Source organism: Amblyomma maculatum, chromosome 10 (genome assembly GCF_055883805.1).
Source record: "Amblyomma maculatum isolate TAMU_Amacu chromosome 10, ASM5588380v1, whole genome shotgun sequence".
Lineage (NCBI taxonomy): Eukaryota > Metazoa > Arthropoda > Arachnida > Ixodida > Ixodidae > Amblyomma > Amblyomma maculatum.
This window is the reverse complement of record NC_139353.1, coordinates 174,318,052-174,339,212: the sequence shown is the minus strand read 5'-3', so window position 1 is coordinate 174,339,212 and position 21,161 is coordinate 174,318,052. Positions and strand designations below refer to the sequence as shown.

The 21,161-nt window shown below is 47.0% G+C and overlaps 1 protein-coding gene across 4 annotated transcripts in view; it reads left to right on the top strand.

Moving 5' to 3' along the window:
* LOC146177965 (uncharacterized) overlaps nt 1-21,161 on the top strand; it is a 122,271-nt gene that overhangs the window by 78,889 nt on the left and 22,221 nt on the right. For all 4 annotated transcript variants that reach the window (XR_014701120.1, XM_084580680.1, XM_084580682.1 and 1 more), the window contains one exon: nt 20,258-20,353. Coding sequence is in view for 3 of the 4 variants with exons in the window: in XM_084580680.1 (XP_084436806.1) it covers nt 20,258-20,353 (96 nt within the window). In the remaining variant the exon portion in view is untranslated. Of the gene's footprint in view, nt 1-20,257; nt 20,354-21,161 lie in introns of those variants that run through there.

Below are 21,161 nucleotides of genomic sequence, written 5' to 3'. Positions count from 1 at the left end.
CGCTCAAGAGGAAAGTATACAACAGTTGCATCTTGCCTGTACTCACCTATGGGGCTGAAACGTGGAGGCTAACCAAGAGAGTTCTACTTAAGTTGAGGACAACCCAGAGGGCTATGGAACGAAAAATGGTAGGGGTAACATTAAGAGATAGAAAGCGTGCAGAGTGGGTCAGAGAAATAACTCAAGTTAACGACATTCTAGTGGAAATTAAGAAGAATAAATGGACATGGGCAGGACATGTAGTGCGAAGAGAGGATAACCGATGGTCGCTGAGGGTAACAAACTGGATTCCAAGGGAAGGAAAGCGTAGCAGGGGGCGGCAGAAAGTTAGGTGGGCGGATGAGATTAAGAAGTTCGCAGGGGTCAAGTGGATGCAGCTAGCACAGAACCGGGTTAAGTGGAGAGATATGGGAGAGGCCTTCGCCCTGCAGTGGGTATAATCAGGCTGATGATGATGATGATACGGTCCGTATGTTAGTCTCAGGTTTTCAAGACTGCTTTATGATCGGCAGGTCTTAATATGTGTTGCTATCTGTGGTGTTGGAGAGCCGGTTGCAGTGTTGACAATGCGTCGTTGATTGACCTACTCGAAGCGGCTACACACTTGCAGAACGGAGTTAATCGTTAGCAATCCCTACAGAGCAGAAGATTAAAGACGCCGTCGGTAATGGCTTTGAGAATGTGCCGCACCTCATAAACTTTAGTCATGTCCATATCATCCTTACGGCGGCGCCAAAACGTGTTTGATATAGGTAATGTGCGTTTCGGCACATATCTTGGGACGTGAGCGTAAAGTTCCTTCTTGGAAACCAAGATGTTTCGGAGCAGGTCTCCAAGATTTTGTGTGCTAAGATCCCAGTAGCGAAGCTCTTCGTGAATATCGAACCACACGCGTGTGGCTCCAGTAAGCAAGAAAATCACATTGACCACCATTAGCTTGGCATCCCGCCTCTTGTGCTGACTTAAATGCCCATAAAGTGATAGCCATTCATCGACATCTACCCGATCTGTACCGTAGAATGTGCAGGGTTGGACAAAAACGGTAGTTGGCATCACAGACGTCGATGAAGCCGCGTCAGTATAATCGGGATAAATCCGAGGTGATGGCGCGGCGGAGATCCAGCGTGTGGTTGGCTCTAACCGTCGACCTCCATCAAAAATGTCACGGGGAAGTATTTACTGAGACAGGCGACGGGTGGAGCTTGGCGCAGAGACTTCAAATGCAGTCAAGAATTTATAATGCCAGCGTCGTCTTCGAGAACACCGCTTCGTCGCTCACGTGTTCCCCAGTCTTCGTCGGCTTCGAAAGCACACCACTTCTACGTTGTCGTATTCCCCAGTAACAATGAGAAAAAAAAAAACGCGGGTTCTATACCAGGCACAGTTTTAAAAAGTGACAAAATGACAATGGTCCACACTCGAGGCACTCAACCACGAGGCCATGCGAGTCATTACGGTACTGCCTCGATCAACTCCTATCCGTCTACACCAGGAGTACGCCCACCTTAACACGTTGGCCGAATAAACTGCCCAAATACAGACAAAAAGAGCAAGAAAAGCTTCCCTTCGTCGTGAATTAGAGAACCAGCCACCTTCATAGGATTACTAACACCTTACTTCTAATAAGCCTTTACCCACCAACAAGGCGCAGCTCTCATCATCATTCCCGATAACTTCTTGCAAAACACATGATGACTGTCATATTTAAACAGATGCAGCCGTAACCCTAACAGGTGGTTCAGTTGTTTTTATAAGCTCAACCCACCGGCACCTGAACACCGCTTGAGCTTACCTTAGCGATACTAAATCAACTCTTGCCTTCGAACTACAAGCTATCTTAAACGCCATAGAAGCGTTACCTGCCAACCCTACGTTTAAACAAGTACACATAATGACTCATTCTAAAGAAGCCCTAAAGCATTTAAAGAAAGTCCATGGCACTCTTAGTGTCGCACAGACTATACATGCTGCTTGTCACCGTTACCCAGTGACTATAATCATTCACTGGGTTCCAGACAACACAAATTTGAATACCATAGCAGCAGACGTGCTTCCTCATGCAGCAGATGTGTCGCATTCTATTCATGATTCCTTGCCACCGGATCCCCGCCTGACCAATTTGACATCATCAGGATCCCTCAGGCAGTGTACACGGGATCTAACACCCGCGTGTACATACCGCCTTCCCCCCAATCTAACAAGGGTGGATGAGGTATCTCTGAGACCGCTGAGAGTCGGAGTGGCTCTTACGCCCGCCGTTCGACACCAGTGGCAAAGTACTACTATTCCAGTTCCCGACAAATGCCCACACTGCGAAGAACCCGCTTGCGACACCACTGTCCGGCATCTAATATGGACAAGCATGTCCAGGAACTTCGCATATACGAAAGGTCATTTTACAAAAAGCTGGGCTTTCACCGGCTAATGACTCTCATTTTCACTTATGGATAACAAAGAACCCTTATGCACGCAGTTTATGTCACTTCTTGCATATAGTTGCACTCCACACATTTCTGTGACTCTACCACCACCTTTAATGCATGTGGGAAACTCAGCCCTATATATAAATAAACAGTAACAATAATAAAGAAGAATCAAAAGCCTTAATTTTTTATGCACGAAATGGGGTGATAAATACAAATTTTAGGTTAAGTATAAGTAATTTATGCATCGAAATTGTGGACACTCTCAAAATATTTCGATGATATTTCACCAAACAAAAGTTTTGAGACGACCGCGTGGGCTTATGCCGCCTTTCAAAATATGCTTGTATATTTATAAAACTTCGGTCCTTTTACCCTCCATTCATGCGTTTTATTATACAATATGCTGGCCTGCCTCATTTCGATTATTAATTCTTGACGTGGGCGATACAACGAAATTCAAATTGGAAAACCTGGTAATGCTTCACAAGAAAGCTATCTGAAGCAAAGCAAATGCAGATAAACACCCAAACACAGAAGAATGTTTTTCCGCTTCAGTATTTTACCATTTCATGAAGTATGACACTATAATGTGAGGATAGACCACAAAATCCTCATTATCAATAGGAATATAGAGTCATTTTCAGTCTGCCCGTTTGAGTAGCCATAAAAAAAAGGTATTATATATGAAGAAATCCGAGTCCTCAGCGCGTTTTTTCATTCTTTATTGATTTATTTCCAATACCTCAAAGATCCCAGGAGAACGGGGTTTTACATGTGGGGCACGCTTGACAGTATTGTCGAGATTAACAAAAATATTTTTCAGTGGCGGTTCTGAAATGGCTTGGGTTAGAGTGAACGACGATGTTAGCGGGAAGATCGTTCCAGTCGATGGCTGTCCTTACAAAAAATGAGTTAAGGTGCGTGGTCGTTCGGGCATGTGGCGGATTAACGGCCAAGGTGTGGCTGATGCGACTGGATGTTTGATCAATTGGCATGATGACTGCTATGCTAGATGATAAGGCATGATAAAATTTATGAAATAAACAGTCTAGATATTTTACGGCGTGTTTGCAAGCATGGAGACCGGCATTAGATTAGTGGCGCTAGTATTACGATAATAGTCAGAGAAGATAAATCTAGCTGCACGGTTTTGTGTTAATTCAATGATAGATATCAAGTTTTGAAGATGCGGGTTCCACAATGCACATGCGTACTCCAATTTCGGCCTTACAAGAGCTACATAAGCTAGATGTTTAACAGAAGAAGGTGCCTGAGCTAGGTCATGCCGAAGAAAGCCGCCAAGTGTGCGGTTAGCATTGTTAGTAACGGATGTAACGTGAGAATCCCTTGTAAGATCACTAGAAATTGACACCTAAATATTTCAAAAAAGATACCGAGGAGATAGAAGTTCCGTTTAGCAAGTAGTTGTACGAAGAATAGCGTTGGCGTCTGTGGAAGGTAAGTAGAGCCGTTTTGTTAACATTTAGTGTCATTAACCAATTTCGACACCATTCCTCGACTTTTGCCAGATCGGCCTGAAGAGCCAAATTATCAGTAGGGTTATGTATGGGACGGTAAATGTCACAGTCATCGGCAAAAAGGCGGATATTAGAAGAGATAGAGCAGGGTAGGTCAATAATAATAAGGAAAAGAAGAGGACCAAGTATTGTACCTTTGGGTACACCGGAAAGAAAACTGGAAGAGTAATCGTTAGCGAAAACAAACTGGGAGCGGTTAGTAAGAAAATCTTCGATCCAATTAAATACAGATGCATTTAAGTTAATTCTTGGCAGTTTTAGTAATAGTCGCTTGGGGGGAACCTTATCAAACGCTTTTTCGAAATCTAAGAAGAGTGCATCATTCGGAATATTAAGGTCTGAGTTGGACCTAATGTCGTTTACAAACAATGCAAATTGCGTGTCACAAGAAAGGCCTTTCTGAAAACCGTGCTGATTGTGATAGAACATTTTCATGGATGTTAGAAAGTTGATGACATGACAGTAAATAACGTGTTCCATGATTTTAGAACATACGCTTGTGCGAGACATGGGGCGAAAAGTGTTACCTGAGCCCTTCTTAGGAACTGGAACGATCTTGCCCACTTTCCAGTCTTGAGGGACTGTGTCCGATGATAAAGACGGCTGAAAAATGAGTGTTAGGATGATGCCAGTTATATGCAACACTCCAATAATGCCCAACCGACTTCAGCCGCAGCATGAAACCAAAGGTTCGCAGAACCTACAGCCCCATATCAAGCGAACTTACCTGAAGGGTGCCGACAGCAAACGCAGTAGGCGGTCGCTCTGACCGAGCGTACTCCCTGGTCGTCGATAGACCGATATATAATATTTCGCGATTGCCGCAACAGCAGACAACGACTGGGGATTAAGCAGTTCTATAGTAAACGGGCTACGCATAGAACTACCTACTGTATACACTTTGTTTAAAAATGATATGATGATATTAAATACGGTGCTGTCATAGCAGGGAAGCTAATGTATACAAGAAGATCGGATGAACCGCAAATCCCCGCGGCGACTGCCGGTATACAGTAGTGACAAGAAACTTGCTTCAATGTTATCACTACTACCAGCATATCGGTACAGGTCAGCAATCCTCAATACGGGTTAAGTTTTTACACTTCGTTAACCAAGGGCTCATCATATAGACAACAATAAATCTGAGCACGCTTTATCGAGGCAAGTGCAGGGGATCCACGTACAGCTTGCAGAAGGCGTGGCTGGTGCGGCATATGAGGGCAGTGCTGCCTTCGAACGATGCTTGAGCGCGCAGTTACCGCGCGAGCCGCACCACAATACAGAAACTGCGTTATAAAGGACTATTGCAAATGCAGCTTCGTTCTACCGATCATGCATTTCGATTGCTGTTCCTAATTGGTAATTGATGACGTAGCAGAGAACGGCGGCAAGCTTTGTAAGAGTGAGCCGCCAATCGTGTTTTAAGTTCGGTACCCTTGGTAAAGTGTCACGAAGGTGAAGCCAGCCGTGCAACAATGGTTTTAGCTTAATTAGGTGCGGGCACAATCAGAGAACGCGCCAGGATTCAGTTCCGCTGATATTAATTGGGATCCTAAGTGGCCGAAATCGCTGTCAAAATTCAATTATTGTCATCAGGAGGAAAATTATTGATGCAAAACGCAGCTGATTGCAAAGCCATTTTTTTTTTCTTTTCATGTAATAGACCCACTGCGATGAAAGTTTCTTATTCTCTGGGAAACTATAAAGCGCCATGTAGTCTCAACCATTTTTGTTCTCACAAAGAAAAACTGTGCTGATAGCCAGTGGTTCCTTCACGACACTCTACAACAGCTGCGTATCCGCTGGTTGATCTTGTGTAATCTTAACACGCGGTTCCTTCAAGGGGTACACAGTAATCGAAGTGAGGAAACCAAGCGGCACTAGTAGCAGATTGCACTGATCTGTCGATCAGTAAAGACGCGGATATGACCGGATCAAGCGTGACAAACTCGCGACCGGCGTAGCCGGCCCGCCTGCATTGCGCGATTGACGCCCCATCCGCCTGTTACCAAGCTTCGGCGCCCAGCCCCCGCTGCTCCCAGCAGCGAGGAGGGCGGGCTCGTGACGCGTTTTTAACAAGCGATTTCACATTTTCTTATTGACCGAATTCAGAAACAGTTAACACAAATGGTTCATAAAGCTCATTCTGTAGAGGTACCGAATTTTATAAATTTAAAAAACCGTTTTAACCTCACCTTAAACGCTGTAGGACCGTGTCAGAAAGATCTGGCGCCACGAAAAACCTTTCTCAACACAGACGTAAGCAGGTTTTGTCCCAGTGTATTCAACCTTTGTTTTTTTTTTCAAGATTTCAATGACAATTTTTTGCAATGTTGGGAGGAATAATATCAAACTTTTATTGACATATATACATCGTCCGAAGACATATATTCAGCCAATCCAGAGTTTAGCCCGGAAGGGCTTAGTTACTCAGCCTTATTTACATTGCATCAATAATTTCCCGGGTGGCTGGTCCTACGACTAGGAAACAAAACCCGTGAGGGCACAGTTTAGTTCAGTTCAGTTCAGTCGTTCAGTCGTGTCCGACTCTTCGTGACCCTATGGACCATGTCACGCCACGCTTTCCGGTCTCTCACTATCTTCCTAACATCACATAACTTCATCTGCAGTGCCTCGAGGATGCCATCTAACCAACGCGTTCGTTGCCTACCCCTACTCCGGCGACCCTCAACCTTTCCCAACATCAAATCTTTCTCCTTGATGACAAAATTACGGGAGGTCGTAGTGATACCGGAAACGAATACCTCCCGTTAAACCACAACACCGCCAAACGAGCTAAGGCTTTCGCGCAACCTACTTAACTATGTTAGAATCGCGCCGTTTTATTAACTTCAACGTTGCCGACTCCAAAAGCCAGAGATAAAAAAATGTTTCATGAGACGGTTGGCATCAATCTAGGAGAGCAGTATTACCTGTTTGTCGATGCAGTCTACTAGCTATGTAGTACTTGTTTGCATTGAGTTATTGTTGGTAGTGTTTCCCGTTAAGATTTATATTTCTTTCTATTTTCCTCAGGTTTGCATTTCTATGTTATTCGCTGTATCCATTGGGAATATTTCAATCTTTCGTGTTCTTGACGAATTTTAGCAGTGACATTGCGGGCTTATTTGAAAAGTTACCACTTATGCTCTACGGAACATGCAAGCTATATTTATCAAATATTATGCTCACAAAGTCGCAGGAAGCCCACCATGTTATCACTGATCTCAATCAGATGATTATTTCTTTCCCTGACTGCAGCCAACAGAACATCGAAAAGTAGTCTTTCAACCACTGGGCTGTCGACAATCTCTTTATTTCGTATATCTATGTGAACAAAAAACTGTTTTAAACCATTTATAATGCAAAACGAAATTGATGTCTCTTCTTATTTATAATAAGCTCTTCTTTTACCAAGTATGATAATTTGTTGCCTCTGAAGCTTCTGCCTCAAAGTTTTTTTTCGCACTGCTCATTGAATTACTTAATTTCAAACCTTCTCTTGCACAACCATGAAGACTTTACGGGCGGCTCTATCTTGTTCTGCAAAAATATATCAATAATGCTAAATGTGTTGAAATGTATTGTATTTTTTCGCTTACATTATGAGAGAGATAGCTTGTATTGACCGCAACAAAGCTACTTCATAATGTAAGAGTTACATGCATATATACAGAAGTATACAATCATACTGATGATTACAGAGCGTAGTGCTCAGTATGATGAACCAACAAGCTAGCCGCTACGTATTAAGCTGTAAAGGATCATTAAGATGATTGTGGTCGTTTGTGGTAATTTTCGGTACTACTAAAACGAAATTCTCGGAAGCGGAGAAGAGACAACTATCGCCATTGCCGTGATTGCACCGAAGCTACTGCTATCTAAATAGGATGGACCGTCGGGCGAGTTGGTACGATCGCATAGTGGGTGCAACAGCGTGAAGACACGAAGCACACAAGAAGAGAAGTACTTCAGACGGAGCGCGGACTCGCTACTAACATTTATTAGATAGAAAGCGGATTTTTATACAAAATATATGTCACATGATGTTACAAAGAATGCTTCCTTTGTTCAGGCCAATTCAAGAGATATCTTTTTCCTTCATTGGCCACTTCAGAAACCCTATCTAGAAAGAACATGACAAATTTTGTATAAGAATCTGCTTTTTTCTTAATAAAATGTTAATTGCGAGTCAGCGCTGGTATGTTGTGCCTCTCTTCTTCTGTGCTTCGTGTCTTCGCGCTGTTGCACCCACTAAGCTACTGCTATACTTACCGACTCTATTTTTGCCATACGAAATTATACAAGGGGTAGACTTTGTTACGCAGCAATCAATACATTGGGTGGGACCAACGTTTAGGCAGGAATATTCAATTGATATGTGCATAGCTCACTCGGGGAACGCTGGTAAAGAAGGAAACACATCAAAGCTCAAGGATTCGTCAGCCTAGCATGCACCCGGCAGTTACTAATTTGTTTCACTATATTAGTGACCATTTCAAGTTAGAAAGGACAATATTGCGCCCTCCAGACAAAACTTTACATAAGCAGCGAGCGACCACCTGAAGGCTACTCGAAACCTAATACCTCATGAGTAGTAAATGTTAAGTAAGGTAATACTTCTTCCCACGTCTTGTGATAGACGTCCACATACATCGACATGTCGCCAATTGTCTGGTTCCGACGTTCCGTCAGGTCAATTGTTTGAAGATGGTAAGCAGTTGTCCGGCAATCGTGGGTGCCACTAAGAATAAGATTATGCATCATGAGCGCTCCAGAAAATGGTGCTGGTCATGTCTCGGGAAAATATGAAGAACGAAAAATTTCGCAACTTCAAAGACGGCAGCACAAGGAAGAGCAGCGGGTTTCGCGTAGCGGGTCAGGTAGTGAGTAGCTACTATATGGCACCTGTTCCCACAGGTGGAAGTAAGGAATGGTCCAAGCAAGTCCATCCCTATTAGCTGGAATGGTCTGAACGCTGGTGTAACGGGCTTCAAAAGACCGGCAGCCTTTAGAGGCAGAACCTTTCGGCGCTGGCAGTCACGGCAAGTTCGAACATAACGTGTCACATCTCTTGACAAACGAGGCCAGTAATACCGTGCTTTAATTTTGGACAGCGTCTGAGTGACTTCGAGGTGGCCGGATTGGGGTTCGTCGTGGTAGGCTTGAAAAATTTTGTCCCGTAAGCTTGCTGGTACAACAAGTAGGTATTGGCGACAGTTGGCAGTAAACTTTTTCTTGACAAGAACACCGTCACGAAAACACAGAGAGAACAAATTGCGACAAAGCATTTTAGAGATGATGCTGCCGGCACCTTGAAGAAAGTCGATTACCTGGCGAAGCTCGGGATCGTTCCGTTGATTATCGGCAAAGTTGGCTGAACTAATTGCATTCAGAAATGCGCCGTCACCACCACTTGCGTCCGAAGCTGGCTACACAGGAACACGAGACAGGCAATGCGCATGAAAATGCTTACGACCTGACTTGTAGGTTACAGTGATGTCATACTTTTGAAGTTGCAGGCTCTAGCTTGCTAGATGTGCAGAAGAGCATTTGATGGTTGTCAGCTAACAAAGCGGGTGATGGTCGGTCACCACATCGAAGGGTCTGCCGTATACCCAGGTAGCACAGAATGTGGGGCCCCAGTAGGTCCGATGTAGGCAAGTGGGGCTGGGGCAACCATCATAAAACCTGCATCGGTACCCCATGGGGCAAAAGTGGGCAAGCCCCATTTGGGCTTGCCCCTGCTCCTCCTGCATGGGTCCCATAGCGGCGTTTCTTGGGCTAATGCAGAGCACATTCCTGCATCCAGACCACAAGGGTCCCTTGCCGGATATTTGAGGGCAATCCAACCTAAATGTGGGCTTTTTATGGGAAAGCCCTCATAAATCCGAAGTGAGGCTGCCCCCATTAAATCTTTGTGGGACCAACATCGGCCGTAGTGGGGCAAGAAAACGGACATACCCACATGCTGCCCAAATCGGCTCCTTGTAGGTTACTTGAGGGCAGGTGAAATATGAATAAGGGCTCAATTTGGGCAAGCCCTCGTGAAGCCCAAATGAGGCAGCCTTAGCTAAACCGCTTTAGGTCCCACATAGGCTGTAATGGGGCTGGAAGGCGGGCGTGCCCGCATGGTACCAAAATCGGTCCTTTGTGGACTTTGAAGGCCCGTGCAACAGCAGGTGGGCTCTAGGTTCAAAAACAAGGTCCAGCCCAATTGGGGCTGCCCACATAAAACTGCTTTATATCCCACATGGGCCGTAATGGGGCTGGAAGGCGGGAGGGCCCGCATGATACCAAAATTGGTCCCTTGTGGAGAATTTGAAGGCACGTGCAACAACAAGTGGGCTTTAGGTTCAAAACCAACACCCAGCCCAATTGGGGCTGCCCACACAAAACCGCTGTAGGTCCCACATCGGCCGTAATGGGGCTAGAAGGCGTGCATGCAATTGCGTAATAATTGTTTCCAACGTTTATTTGCATTAGATGTTGCCTTAAATTACTATTATAGATAATTTGTATAACAGTTGCGACAATGTTTAGCCGATTAGAAATTTACATAGCTTTAGTTCTCGCGCTCATGCAAATTGCGCTACAAATACTAAAACAAACTGATTGCTAACTGTTGCCTCTTATGTGGTTGCTTTGGACAGCCTGCAACTCGCAGCACAATATTACTGTTCAGAACACACATCTCCGCAGTCTGAGCAAGATGTACATGACGTCACTTCGGCTAGATGAATGTTATGAATTATTGTAAAATTTAATATTGTGGCTGTTTAGAAAGTGCAGACATGTATAAATTAATTACTTAATTATGTGCATAAATTTTGATTGGGAAAACTTGGACTAGGGCTTTCCATCAATTTCCTACGTCGGACCCCTATGAAAATAATGTGGGCAAGCCCAAGTGCGGCTAGCGCTATAGAACCAGCATTGGTCCTATGTCATTATCTGAGGGGCTAACTGAAATAAAAAAAATGTTCCTCCGAAGCGGCTGCCCAAATCGTCCAAAATAGGACCATCGCGGGGAGTTGGCGGGATGTGCCCTTTTAACAATGCGGGAAAAATGTGGGCAGCCCCGCAAGGGCTGCCTGCATCGGCCCCTAGTGGGGCCCAATGGGGCTTTGTCGACAGCCCCCTTCGGGCCTACGTCGGCCCCTTTGCAGCACTTACATTAAGCCCACCGGGGCTGTCCTGCATTGCTTACATCGGGCCCACCAGGGCCCACCCTTCAGAGCCCACTTTGTGCTACCTGGGTAGGTATGGTCGGAACTTCGAAATAGAATACACGATGGTGAGGCATTCCTTCTCAGTGACATAGTTTGCGTCGTTATTAGACAAAGGCCGACTAGCGTAGGCGATCGCACGCTGTTGTCTGTACTATATAAAGGACATCGCTTGTATCGATGTGCTGGTCAGTGTCGACAGTTTCATCGAAATGTGCTAGAACTGTAGGTGAGTACAGACGAATATGAAGCTCTTGAATTGCTTGCATTTGCTGTTCTCTCTACGTGAACGGCATATCAGCCTTAGTAAGAAGTGTAAGGAGCGCGGCTATTTTGGAGAAGTTTTTCACGAAACGCCGGTAATATGCACATAATTCAAGAAAGCTTCGCACTTGTGTCTAGTCCCGTGGTATCAGTAAATTGGCTATGGCAACAGTTTTTCAGGATCCGGCAGAACTCCAGCCTGGTTCACGGCATAGCCTAAAAACTTCGGCTCTTCGTAACTGAAATGACATTTTCGGCCTTCAGAGTGAGGCCCGACGATTGGATGGCTTCTTGCACTGCGTCTAAGCGATGAAGCTGCTCCTCATAATAGGGGATAATGCATTTACGTCGTCCATGTATACAAGATAAATCGTCAACTTCAGATCTGCAAGAGCGCTATCCATGAGCCGCTGAAAGGTTGCGGGCGCGGAGCAAACGCCGAAGGGCATGACTTGGAATTTCTATGCACCGTCGTGTGTAATGAAAGCGGTATTCTCGCGGTACCTCTCATCAGCCTCTATCTGTCAGTATCCAGATTTGAAGTCCATGAAGGAGAAGTACCTTGTGCTGAACAGATGGTCTAAAGCGTCATTTATTCTGGGCAAGGAATAAACATATTTTTTCCTAACGTTGTTCAATCGACGATAGCATATGCAGGAACGGAGTGTGCCGTTTTTTCTCTTTACAGCTATCACAGGTGCAGCTCAAGTGCTCTGGGAAGATTGAATGACAATATTATCGAGCACTTCTTTGTCTTGGACTCTGATGGTAGTACGTTCGTTTGCGGAAACTAGATAAGACGACTGGCAGAGTGGTCGAACAGCTTCGTATGTAACGACGCGATGCTTTACAAGGTTGCGTTCGAAGAACGCGTGAAGATCTGGCAAAAAAAAATCAAAGTAGTGACTGAACAGGTTGCAAAGGTTTTCATGATACTTTGGAGGTAAATTCCATGTTTACGTCGTACAGCGGTTCAGTGTTGTCGTAAAATTATGTTGCTGAAGCGCCAGTTAAACTGCGGGCAGAACTAGTGTCAGTTATGGCATCGAGATAGGCTACAGATGTTGCGTTCTTCAGATGTTGATGTCGATTGCTTAATTTAGTGAGAAGAACATCAATTTTGCCATTGTCAAAGAAAAAAACTGCCCTGGCAACTGCTATACCTCTTTTATATAAGCCGTTTCTGTGTCGTTTCGACGATACCTTCTGTGCTTTGCATTGGGAGGGAACTACGGATACCATAGTGCTAGAATGTGAGGGCACACTCACATGGTCATCGATTATGTGAAGCGCAGCGGTGAGCATGCCATTGGTTTCGTTGACATTCTCAATTGAAAATCTTACTGCATGATTCTGCAAATCGATCATTGCCCGGTTCTCCGTTAGTAAGTTCATGCCGAGGATGACATCACGGAAACATTGCGCCAACATGATTAACGTCGTCAGAAAGGTTTCCATTGTACAGTGATCCTTGACGTATACACTCCGTGGGCATAATTATATGGCCTCCCGCAGTGTGTGTTTGTTGGCCATCCTATGCTATTGTGACCGTTCTGTGAGCTGCTGCGAACTGTCAAATCAGAACTGAATAATCGGTGCCAGTGCCGAGCACAACAATGGCGTCTGTGCCATCGACGGGGATCTGTAGGTCGACAGTCTGTGGTGTCGTGCAGCGGCAGTTTGAGGCGTCCGGTCTCGGCTTTGATGCTCTGAAGGAGTGGTGATTCAGAGATTGGCGTCGTGGTTACGCTGAGAATGGGCGGGTTGTTTAGGCGTCGGTTCTGCTGGTGTCCGTGTGCAATGAACTGTGGTGCGTCTGTGGAGGAATTTGGAATTTTCGTACTTGAGACGCCGCACCTCCAAAGACTGCTGCATCTAGTTTGTCTACAGCGAAAATGGGATTGCTCCTGGCGCCCCAGAGAGCTGTACGGTGATCGGAAGCAGCTTGGGCCTGGGTCGGCATGCGAAAGGTATTCTGCATTTTCGCTGGCCGCTGTCCAGGCAACGAACAACGGGCATCAAGAGGAAACACACGTAGGCCGAGTTCCCTGTAGGGACAGCGGCGACACATGTGTCCAGCTTTCCAGCAATGATAGCACAACGGTTGACTTTTGGGTTTTCTCCAGACATCAGTCCTTCGAAAGCCTCGGCAGCGTACGTTTGGTCCGGAAGACCCACGGGTTACCGGTGCGCATGGTTCGTAGGATGGCGTCGAAGGCGGCAGGTAGTGGCTGGTGACGGCAGCGTAATTCAAGGTATGGGGCGGCGGTGTAGCTGCGACGGGTGCGGGCACTGCGACGGGAGCGGGCACACGCAGCGAATGTTGTACTTCTTCACGAATAATGTCAGACACTATTGCGATATGTGGCTGTGGTGGAATCGGCAGGTATTTAGCCACCATTTCACGGCCTATCGCCCGGAACGTATCACGCAACGATTCCGTCGAAAATTGTATGTCTTCACCTGCATTAGCGGCGATCATGGATACACTGTACGCTGATATTTCCGGGCAGACATGTCAAGTGCCTTGTCGATGGTGGTCGCTTCCCTGATGAATTCGCCTACTGTTGTTGGTGGACTTCGCACTAGGCCGGCAAATAACTGCTCTTTAACGCCCTTCATCAAAAGGGGCACTTTCTTAACTTCCGACATGGTCGGGTCTGCACGTCCAAAGAGTCGCTCCATCTCTGCCATGTAGACCGTCACACTTTCATTCGGGTGTTGTAATTGGCCAATAAAAGCAGCTCCGCTTTTTTCTTGCGCGAAGTAGACATGACGCAGTTTTCAGTCAGTGTTCTAGGCGTAAAAGACAGCCACCCGGCCGAACTGCTTCAGCCAGTCTTCATCGTCCTTATGGGGCAAGCCGTGGAAACGCGGTTTATCTCGCTATTGGTGGAGAAGGACCGGGGTTGTCGATACAGGTAGATTCATCGCGCTTACAACAATGTTTCTTGTTAATTTGTGGTCAGAGAGAGGACTGCACTCTTGCGGAAGGCCTTGCTGTCGGCGACTGCTCTGATGTACAGGGCTACCTGTGGGGTGAGTCCTGGGCTTGAATACCGGGTTGTATCGAGCGGCCGGCGCAGGAAAGTCGTACCCAGAAGAAAGGCGAGAAAAAGCGTTAAAGAGTTACACCATGATTCTGACACCACGGCAAAGACTACATGCACCCTGAAAGCCAGTCGAAGGGTCACTCCTAGTATGGCTTCATTCGCACCACATGCACAACGTCACTGCGCTTGCTGTTGTGCGATGAAATAGCTGGCGTGGCTGGTGAAACTTCATATGTTACGTAGCTAATGCGGCGGACAACAAGATAAGGGTCGGATTAGCGGCGCAGTAACTTTTCGGACAGCCAGCGGTGACGAACGGGTGTCCAGATTCACTCATAGTCGCCTGGGTTGTAGGTAACGTGGGGGCTTTCAAGGTTGTAGCAGTCAGCATCGATCTGCTGCCCATGGTTGATACGTCATTGTTCATTTGCCGCTCTACTTCCGCGCGCTGAATATAAGTGCCGATGTCGGCGTCAAGTTCAGTCCCACTGTAAGGGCGTCTTCGGGTAGCATAGCATTCAGAGGGTGGTAACCTGGCGACCGCATACTAATTCTAATGAATTGAACCGCGTCGTTTCTTGATGCACGATATTATACGTGAACGTTGCGTATGGAAAAATTTGCTGTCATGTTTTCAGCTCCACATCAACATACATGGAAAGCATGTCATGCAAGGTCCTGTTGAGGCGTTCTATTGTAGCCATTTGTCTATGAGTGCCATGCTGTTGTACGTCTATGGCTGGTGTGCGTGAGCTTCAGTGTACCCTGAGTGAAGCGGGTCATAAATGCAGCTCCACATTCGGTAACTAGCTGCAGGGGCACCATGACGCAAGACTATGTGGATAAAGAATTTGGCGGCTTCAGCAGCAGTACCGCTTGCAAATGACGCGGTTTCAGCGTACCATGTCAAGAAATTCGTCCCGCCCACAATCTACCCTTTTTCCAGCGGACGACTTCGGAAAAGGGCCGAGGCGGTCTATGAAAAGTTCCTGAAAATGGGTCATTGGTGGTGCTATGGGCTGCAGAAAAGCCAGCTGGTTTCAGAGGAGGAGATTTGCACTGTTGGCAATTGCGGCATGTTGCCACTTACTTGCGCACTGATGGTAGGTAATTGGGCATATAATATATCAGTCGAATCTTTTCCAAGGGGCCCCTGACCCCCAAGTGGCTGGCGGATGGTTCATCATGACAAATGCTCACAATAACGGACCGTAACTGGAATGGCACGACGAGCAGAAACGTCTCCCTGGTGCTGTCAAAGTTGCGCTTGCAGAGTACTCCACGCCACAGAGTGAAGGAGCGCAGCCCACGGCGAAACACATGAGGTACACTAGTATTAACACCCTCCAAGTACTCAATGAGGGGCGACAACTTAGAGTCAGTTTGTTGAAGCTGCGCCATACTTGAAAAGCAAAACAGCGCACTTCAAAACACAGACACAGAAAGGGGACAACAGCACAGCGCTGTGTTGTTGTTCCCTTTCTGTGTCTGTGTTTTGAAGTGCGGTGTTTCGCTTTGCAAGATGATTTACCAACTAGCCCGTTCCTTCACCCTTGCCATACTTGAGACGCTAATGGCACAAAGAATAGATGAATCATCGGTGATGTCTAGCGTAGCCGGTTGCACGGGCGCTCGCGATAAACAGTCGGCATCTTGGTGCTGCCGGCTCGACTTATAGACGACTGTCAAGTCGTACTCCTTTGATAGAAGGCTCCATCTGGCCAACCGCTCAGGAGGTTCTTTAATGCTGGGTAGCCAGCATAGCGAGTGATTATCCCTGACAACACGAACGGTGGCCTGTAGATGTATATTCGGAACTTATTCAGAGCCCAGATGATGGCAAGACATTCTTTTTCTGTTCTTCCAATTGTTCCTTTCTGATCGAGAAAGTGTACGGCTCGAGTAAGCGATGACTCATTCTGCACCATCCTGCCACTGTATGAGGACCGCTCCGAGGCCGACATTGCTGGCGTCAGTGTGGATATCTGTTCGCATTCTAATCAAATTTAGTTCGACGCAAGGCAGTCATCTCGAGTCAAAGCGGCCAATGGCTCAGTTACGCGAGAAAAAATATTTCACAAAGCGGCATGTAATACGAGCACAAGCCCAAAACGCGTCGGAAGGCCTTCTTGTCATTTGGGCGTGGGAAACTGGAGATGGAGGAAGTCTTGTCGGGATTAGGGAGAACACTTTATGCGCTGATAACATGTCCTAAGAAGCGTACTACCTCGAAGGCGAAATGACAGTTCTCTTTCTTGATATTTGCGCAGACTGCAGAGCTTGAAGGACAATGCGCTATCTTGCAAGTGTTGGTAAAAACTAGACGAAAAGATGTCCACGTCGTCCAGGTACACAAGGCACGCTGCCACTTCAAGACCAGATAAAACGGTGTTCATCACGCGTTGAAACGTGCCCAGCACGGAGCAAAGCCCAAACGGGAGCACCTTATATTCTTACAGACCACTGGGTGTCACGAAAGCAGTTTTCTAGTGGTTTCCGTCGTCCACCTCGATCTTCCAATATCCGCTTTTAGATCTAAGGAATAGAAGAACCTGGCGCCAAGAGGTCGCTAAAGCGCATCTTCGATTCTGGGGAGTGGGTATGCGTCCTTTTTAGTAACATTATTCAGTTTCCTGTAATTAACGCCGAATCGAACGTGTCTTTTTTTTTCACCAGCACGACCGCTGACGCCCACGGATTTGTTGACGGCTGTATAATATCATCTGCAAGCATTTCGTCGACTTGCGTTCTAATAGCCTGCCGCTCTTTAGGCGAAACACGGTAGGAACGCTAACAAACTGATGGCGTGGCCGAATCTGTGGCGATGCGATGCTTGGCTACCGGCGTTCGTCCGACCTTGGAGCTCGTCGCGAAGCAATCTTCAAAATCAAGTAGCAGAGACGACAGAAGGCTCTTCTGATGAGTTGACAACTCCGGGTTGATTTTAACCTTCTGAAGGGTGTTACCTGGTGCGGCATCGTCACGACGATTCATCTTCACGGGGCACAGATTCGGCAGCCCATCTATGGCGCTGAGGAAGGCGACAGCCGCTCCCTCGGACAGGTGCCTAATTTCAGTGCTGAAGTTCGTCAGGAAACTGTCAAACAGCCTTCATTGAGTTCGACAATACCGCTCGCGATAGCCACTCCCTTCTTGTGCAACAGCAAAGGGTGACTGTTCGCAATACCTTGATAGTCGTGAAACCATCGTTTCTCACTAACACCAGCACACTGGAACGTGGGTACATTATTGCGTTGTCTTCGACAATACACGGAGCTTTGACTCCTGGATCTTCTGTGTCACCGTGCAGCATGGCTTGCTTTGTCAAAGTCGTGACTTGCACCTCGTCTAGGTCGATCACTGTACCGTTTGCCTGCAGAGAGTCAAGGCCCAGCATCGAATCTCTCGAACACGCGCGCAAAACGACGAATACACCGACAGAGACTAAACAGCGGATACCGATTCGGGATGTGCACCTTCCGGCCGAGCTAAATAGGTGACCTCCAGACGTGGGAATGCTAATGCCCAACCATGCTGTCAAAAATTTGCTCATGTCCTGAGCGAGGGCGTGGTTCATCACTGATTAATCTGCAGCAGTATTCAGTAAAGCGATAGCGTCAGTACCATCAATTGTCACACACAAATCAGAGGTAGAGCGTCGGATGTAGTCGCTACCCTGCCCCTGAGACAAAAATCAGCGTTAGGCATATCGGCGGCGGAGGATCTTTAGTTTTCCCAATAGCAGCTGCCTTGCCTCCGGAAACCGCTGGAATTTATTTTCCGGACATAGACTGGGAGAACGCCGCTCAGGATAGATGACGTCTCGGCGAGGGCTTCGGGAACAGAAACGCCAAAAAGACGGCTATCTAGAGTCATAGCGGCCGTATGTCCCAGGTCTCGGACGGGCCGACAGGTGAGCTTCGATTTCGAATGGTTGTTCGCCGTTTCGTGGGCAAGGATCATCGGGCGCGAAGCCACGCAGGAGCACTCGGCGGTGTGGGCAGGCCCTGTAAAGATGACCCGCCTCATCGCAGTGGTAGCAGAGGGGCCGCCGATCGGGTGCACGTCACACTTCACATTTCCGTGACCACTGATAGGGTGGTCGAGCAGGCACGCGAGCAAAACTAGACTTCTGCACTGCTTGAGTCGCGATATTGACGTCATAGGCAATGACTGGCGCCTGGCAGAGGACATATGCACAGGTAGGTCTAAATTCAGTCTGGCTAGGACCGTCAGAGAGTTGTAGCAGCGCTGCTAGGCGCACTTCGTCCTGGGCGACTTCCGAGAGCGATGTAAGAGAAGGCGCGCTGGAAGGCAGCTGTTGGGCTTGTAGTTCTTCCCTGATGATCGACCTGATTAGGTCACGTAAAACGGCCACATCACTCCAAAGTGACATCTAAGAAACAGCGGGTCTAGGTGTGCTCTCATCTGAATGGTATTGCTAGTCTCGTTGCAAGAGCATTGTCCCCATGGTGGTCCCCTGAGGGAGGAATTCGGCAACAGTAGCGGTGGACTCCGTACAAGACCGACAAAAAGCTCCTGCTTGACCCCATGTATGAAGTAGCGAACTTTCGGCTCCTTCGCCAGGGGTCGGAACGCTTGAAGAGGCGGGCAATGTCCACCAGAAACATGTGGATGCTTTAGTTTGTTCACAGGTTGCGGGAATGAAGCGCAGCTTTCGCTTTCTCCCGGCGGACTGCGTTGGGGAATGTAGATATGAGATTTCGGCGAAATGTCCTCCAGGTGACGAGATTGTTCTCGTGGTTTTCGAACCATGTCCTAGAGGAGTCCTCAAGCGTATGGAGCTCACAGTCGTCGCTCCAGCCGTTGTAGTGGGTGACCCGCTCAAAGATGTTCAGCCAGTCTTCCGCATTCTCGTACACATCGCAGTGAAAAGATGGCGGTGTTCGCGGAGAGAGGTAGAGGATGGGCGCCTGGGACCTACTATCCGAAGCCATTTCCGATGGGACCGACACTCGAGGCTGCGTTGTCCTCGTTTGGGTGGCAAAAGGTGCGAAATCTGGTGAATGTCCACGGAGGCGTCGGCTTGGGCACTGATGGACCGGTATTAGATCCGTGTTTTTATCTCGCATGCTACGCACTTCGGGAAGCATACCCAGCAGGGCTCCAGCAGATGTGTAAAAGTTGTTACACAGAAGGACTACTGTAGCCGCTGAGCGAGGGCACCGAGAGCTGAACCACAGACCGAGGGCACAAGGAACGGGCCTACACTTCAACGTCGTCTACTTCTTCCGATTGCGCTCCTTCTTATTCTATCTCTAATGCACGTGTCAATATATTTTCAAAACATGCTTGCTACACTTGCGTGAATATGTTTCAGTGTTTTACAGATCCTGGTCACCACACGGGGAGATCGCCGAGAAGTGCGACCGCACCTTAGCTTATTGCAGAGTTGAAGGAGCTGCAGCGCACCATGTGACCCAGGCGGATGTCCCTCTGTACCGCTCGTGCCGGTGCTGCATCGCTCTCCTGGGCACGTGGCCGGTGCTAGCCAAGCGCGTTGCTGCAAGGCTTTGTTGGCAAAGAAATCTGTTATTGCTCCATGATGAACACATTAGATGTCACAGATCCGTCGCCTACTTGAGGTGAAGCAAATCTTCATTATGTTTGCCACTAGTTCTAAACGCTTAAACATACCGATAAGCTTGCAGCTGTATTTATTGAAACGCCATACAACTGTAAAGTGGAAAACGGCGCATGATCCCTGAAATGTACTTATTTTACAGGTTACTCTTGGGAGCATCTCCTTCCTAATGGATGGGTATACCCGGTCCTCTTTGCTAACCACAAATGTCTTATCACTGGCTCCTACAATCATAAAGGTACCCAAGTATTATTTGCTCAATAAGACATCTGTTGATTTTGAAATCACTAGTTTATCGCATCTACTATAAAATCCTCCCTACTTGAGTCTGCAAGAATGTCTAGGAGAACTTGTCATTTTATGCAAAAAAAAGAGAACTCTCGAAATATAATACTGAGTAAACAACAGAAAGTCTAGCACATTATCCTATCGTTGGCGTCTTACATACCGTGAAACAGGCATTTAATTCGATAAACGTGTGCTAAGACCTTTCACTAGAATATATCAAAGCCCTCAATATTCGAGTAAATCCAACATGCTGCCTCCATTTTTAAGTTAACAACAATTCAAAGCAGTCTCTTGAATATGCGTCGAAAATCGTAGAAAGCTGTATTGATGTAAAATGCTCAACCTTCTGTCTTTGGCGCCTCTGTGCTTGCTTACTTGGTCTCTTTATATCAAAAAGCTATGTTTTCCCAGTAAGTGGTTTATTAACATTAGAATACGAATTTAACCGGTTTAGCTGAATTTCTCTTCCCTGTTCTTTAACGTTACCTAACATAGATAACACATAGAGTTTTTGTATGCCATCATCTAAAAATGCTGCTGCTGCAAGCTCTTTCGCGGCCGTGGCCACGTGGTCTCGAGATAGATGCTGATGCCGGTGAGCCATCACAGGAAGCACATCGCTACATTACATTACGCCGAGGTGGTAACACCCTTGAATATTGAGCTACAGCCGCACACTGCCCAATGTCAAACACCTTGCCGAAAATAAGTGTCCCAAATTTCAGAGATAAGATTCAGAAAGGACATAAATCAGCAAT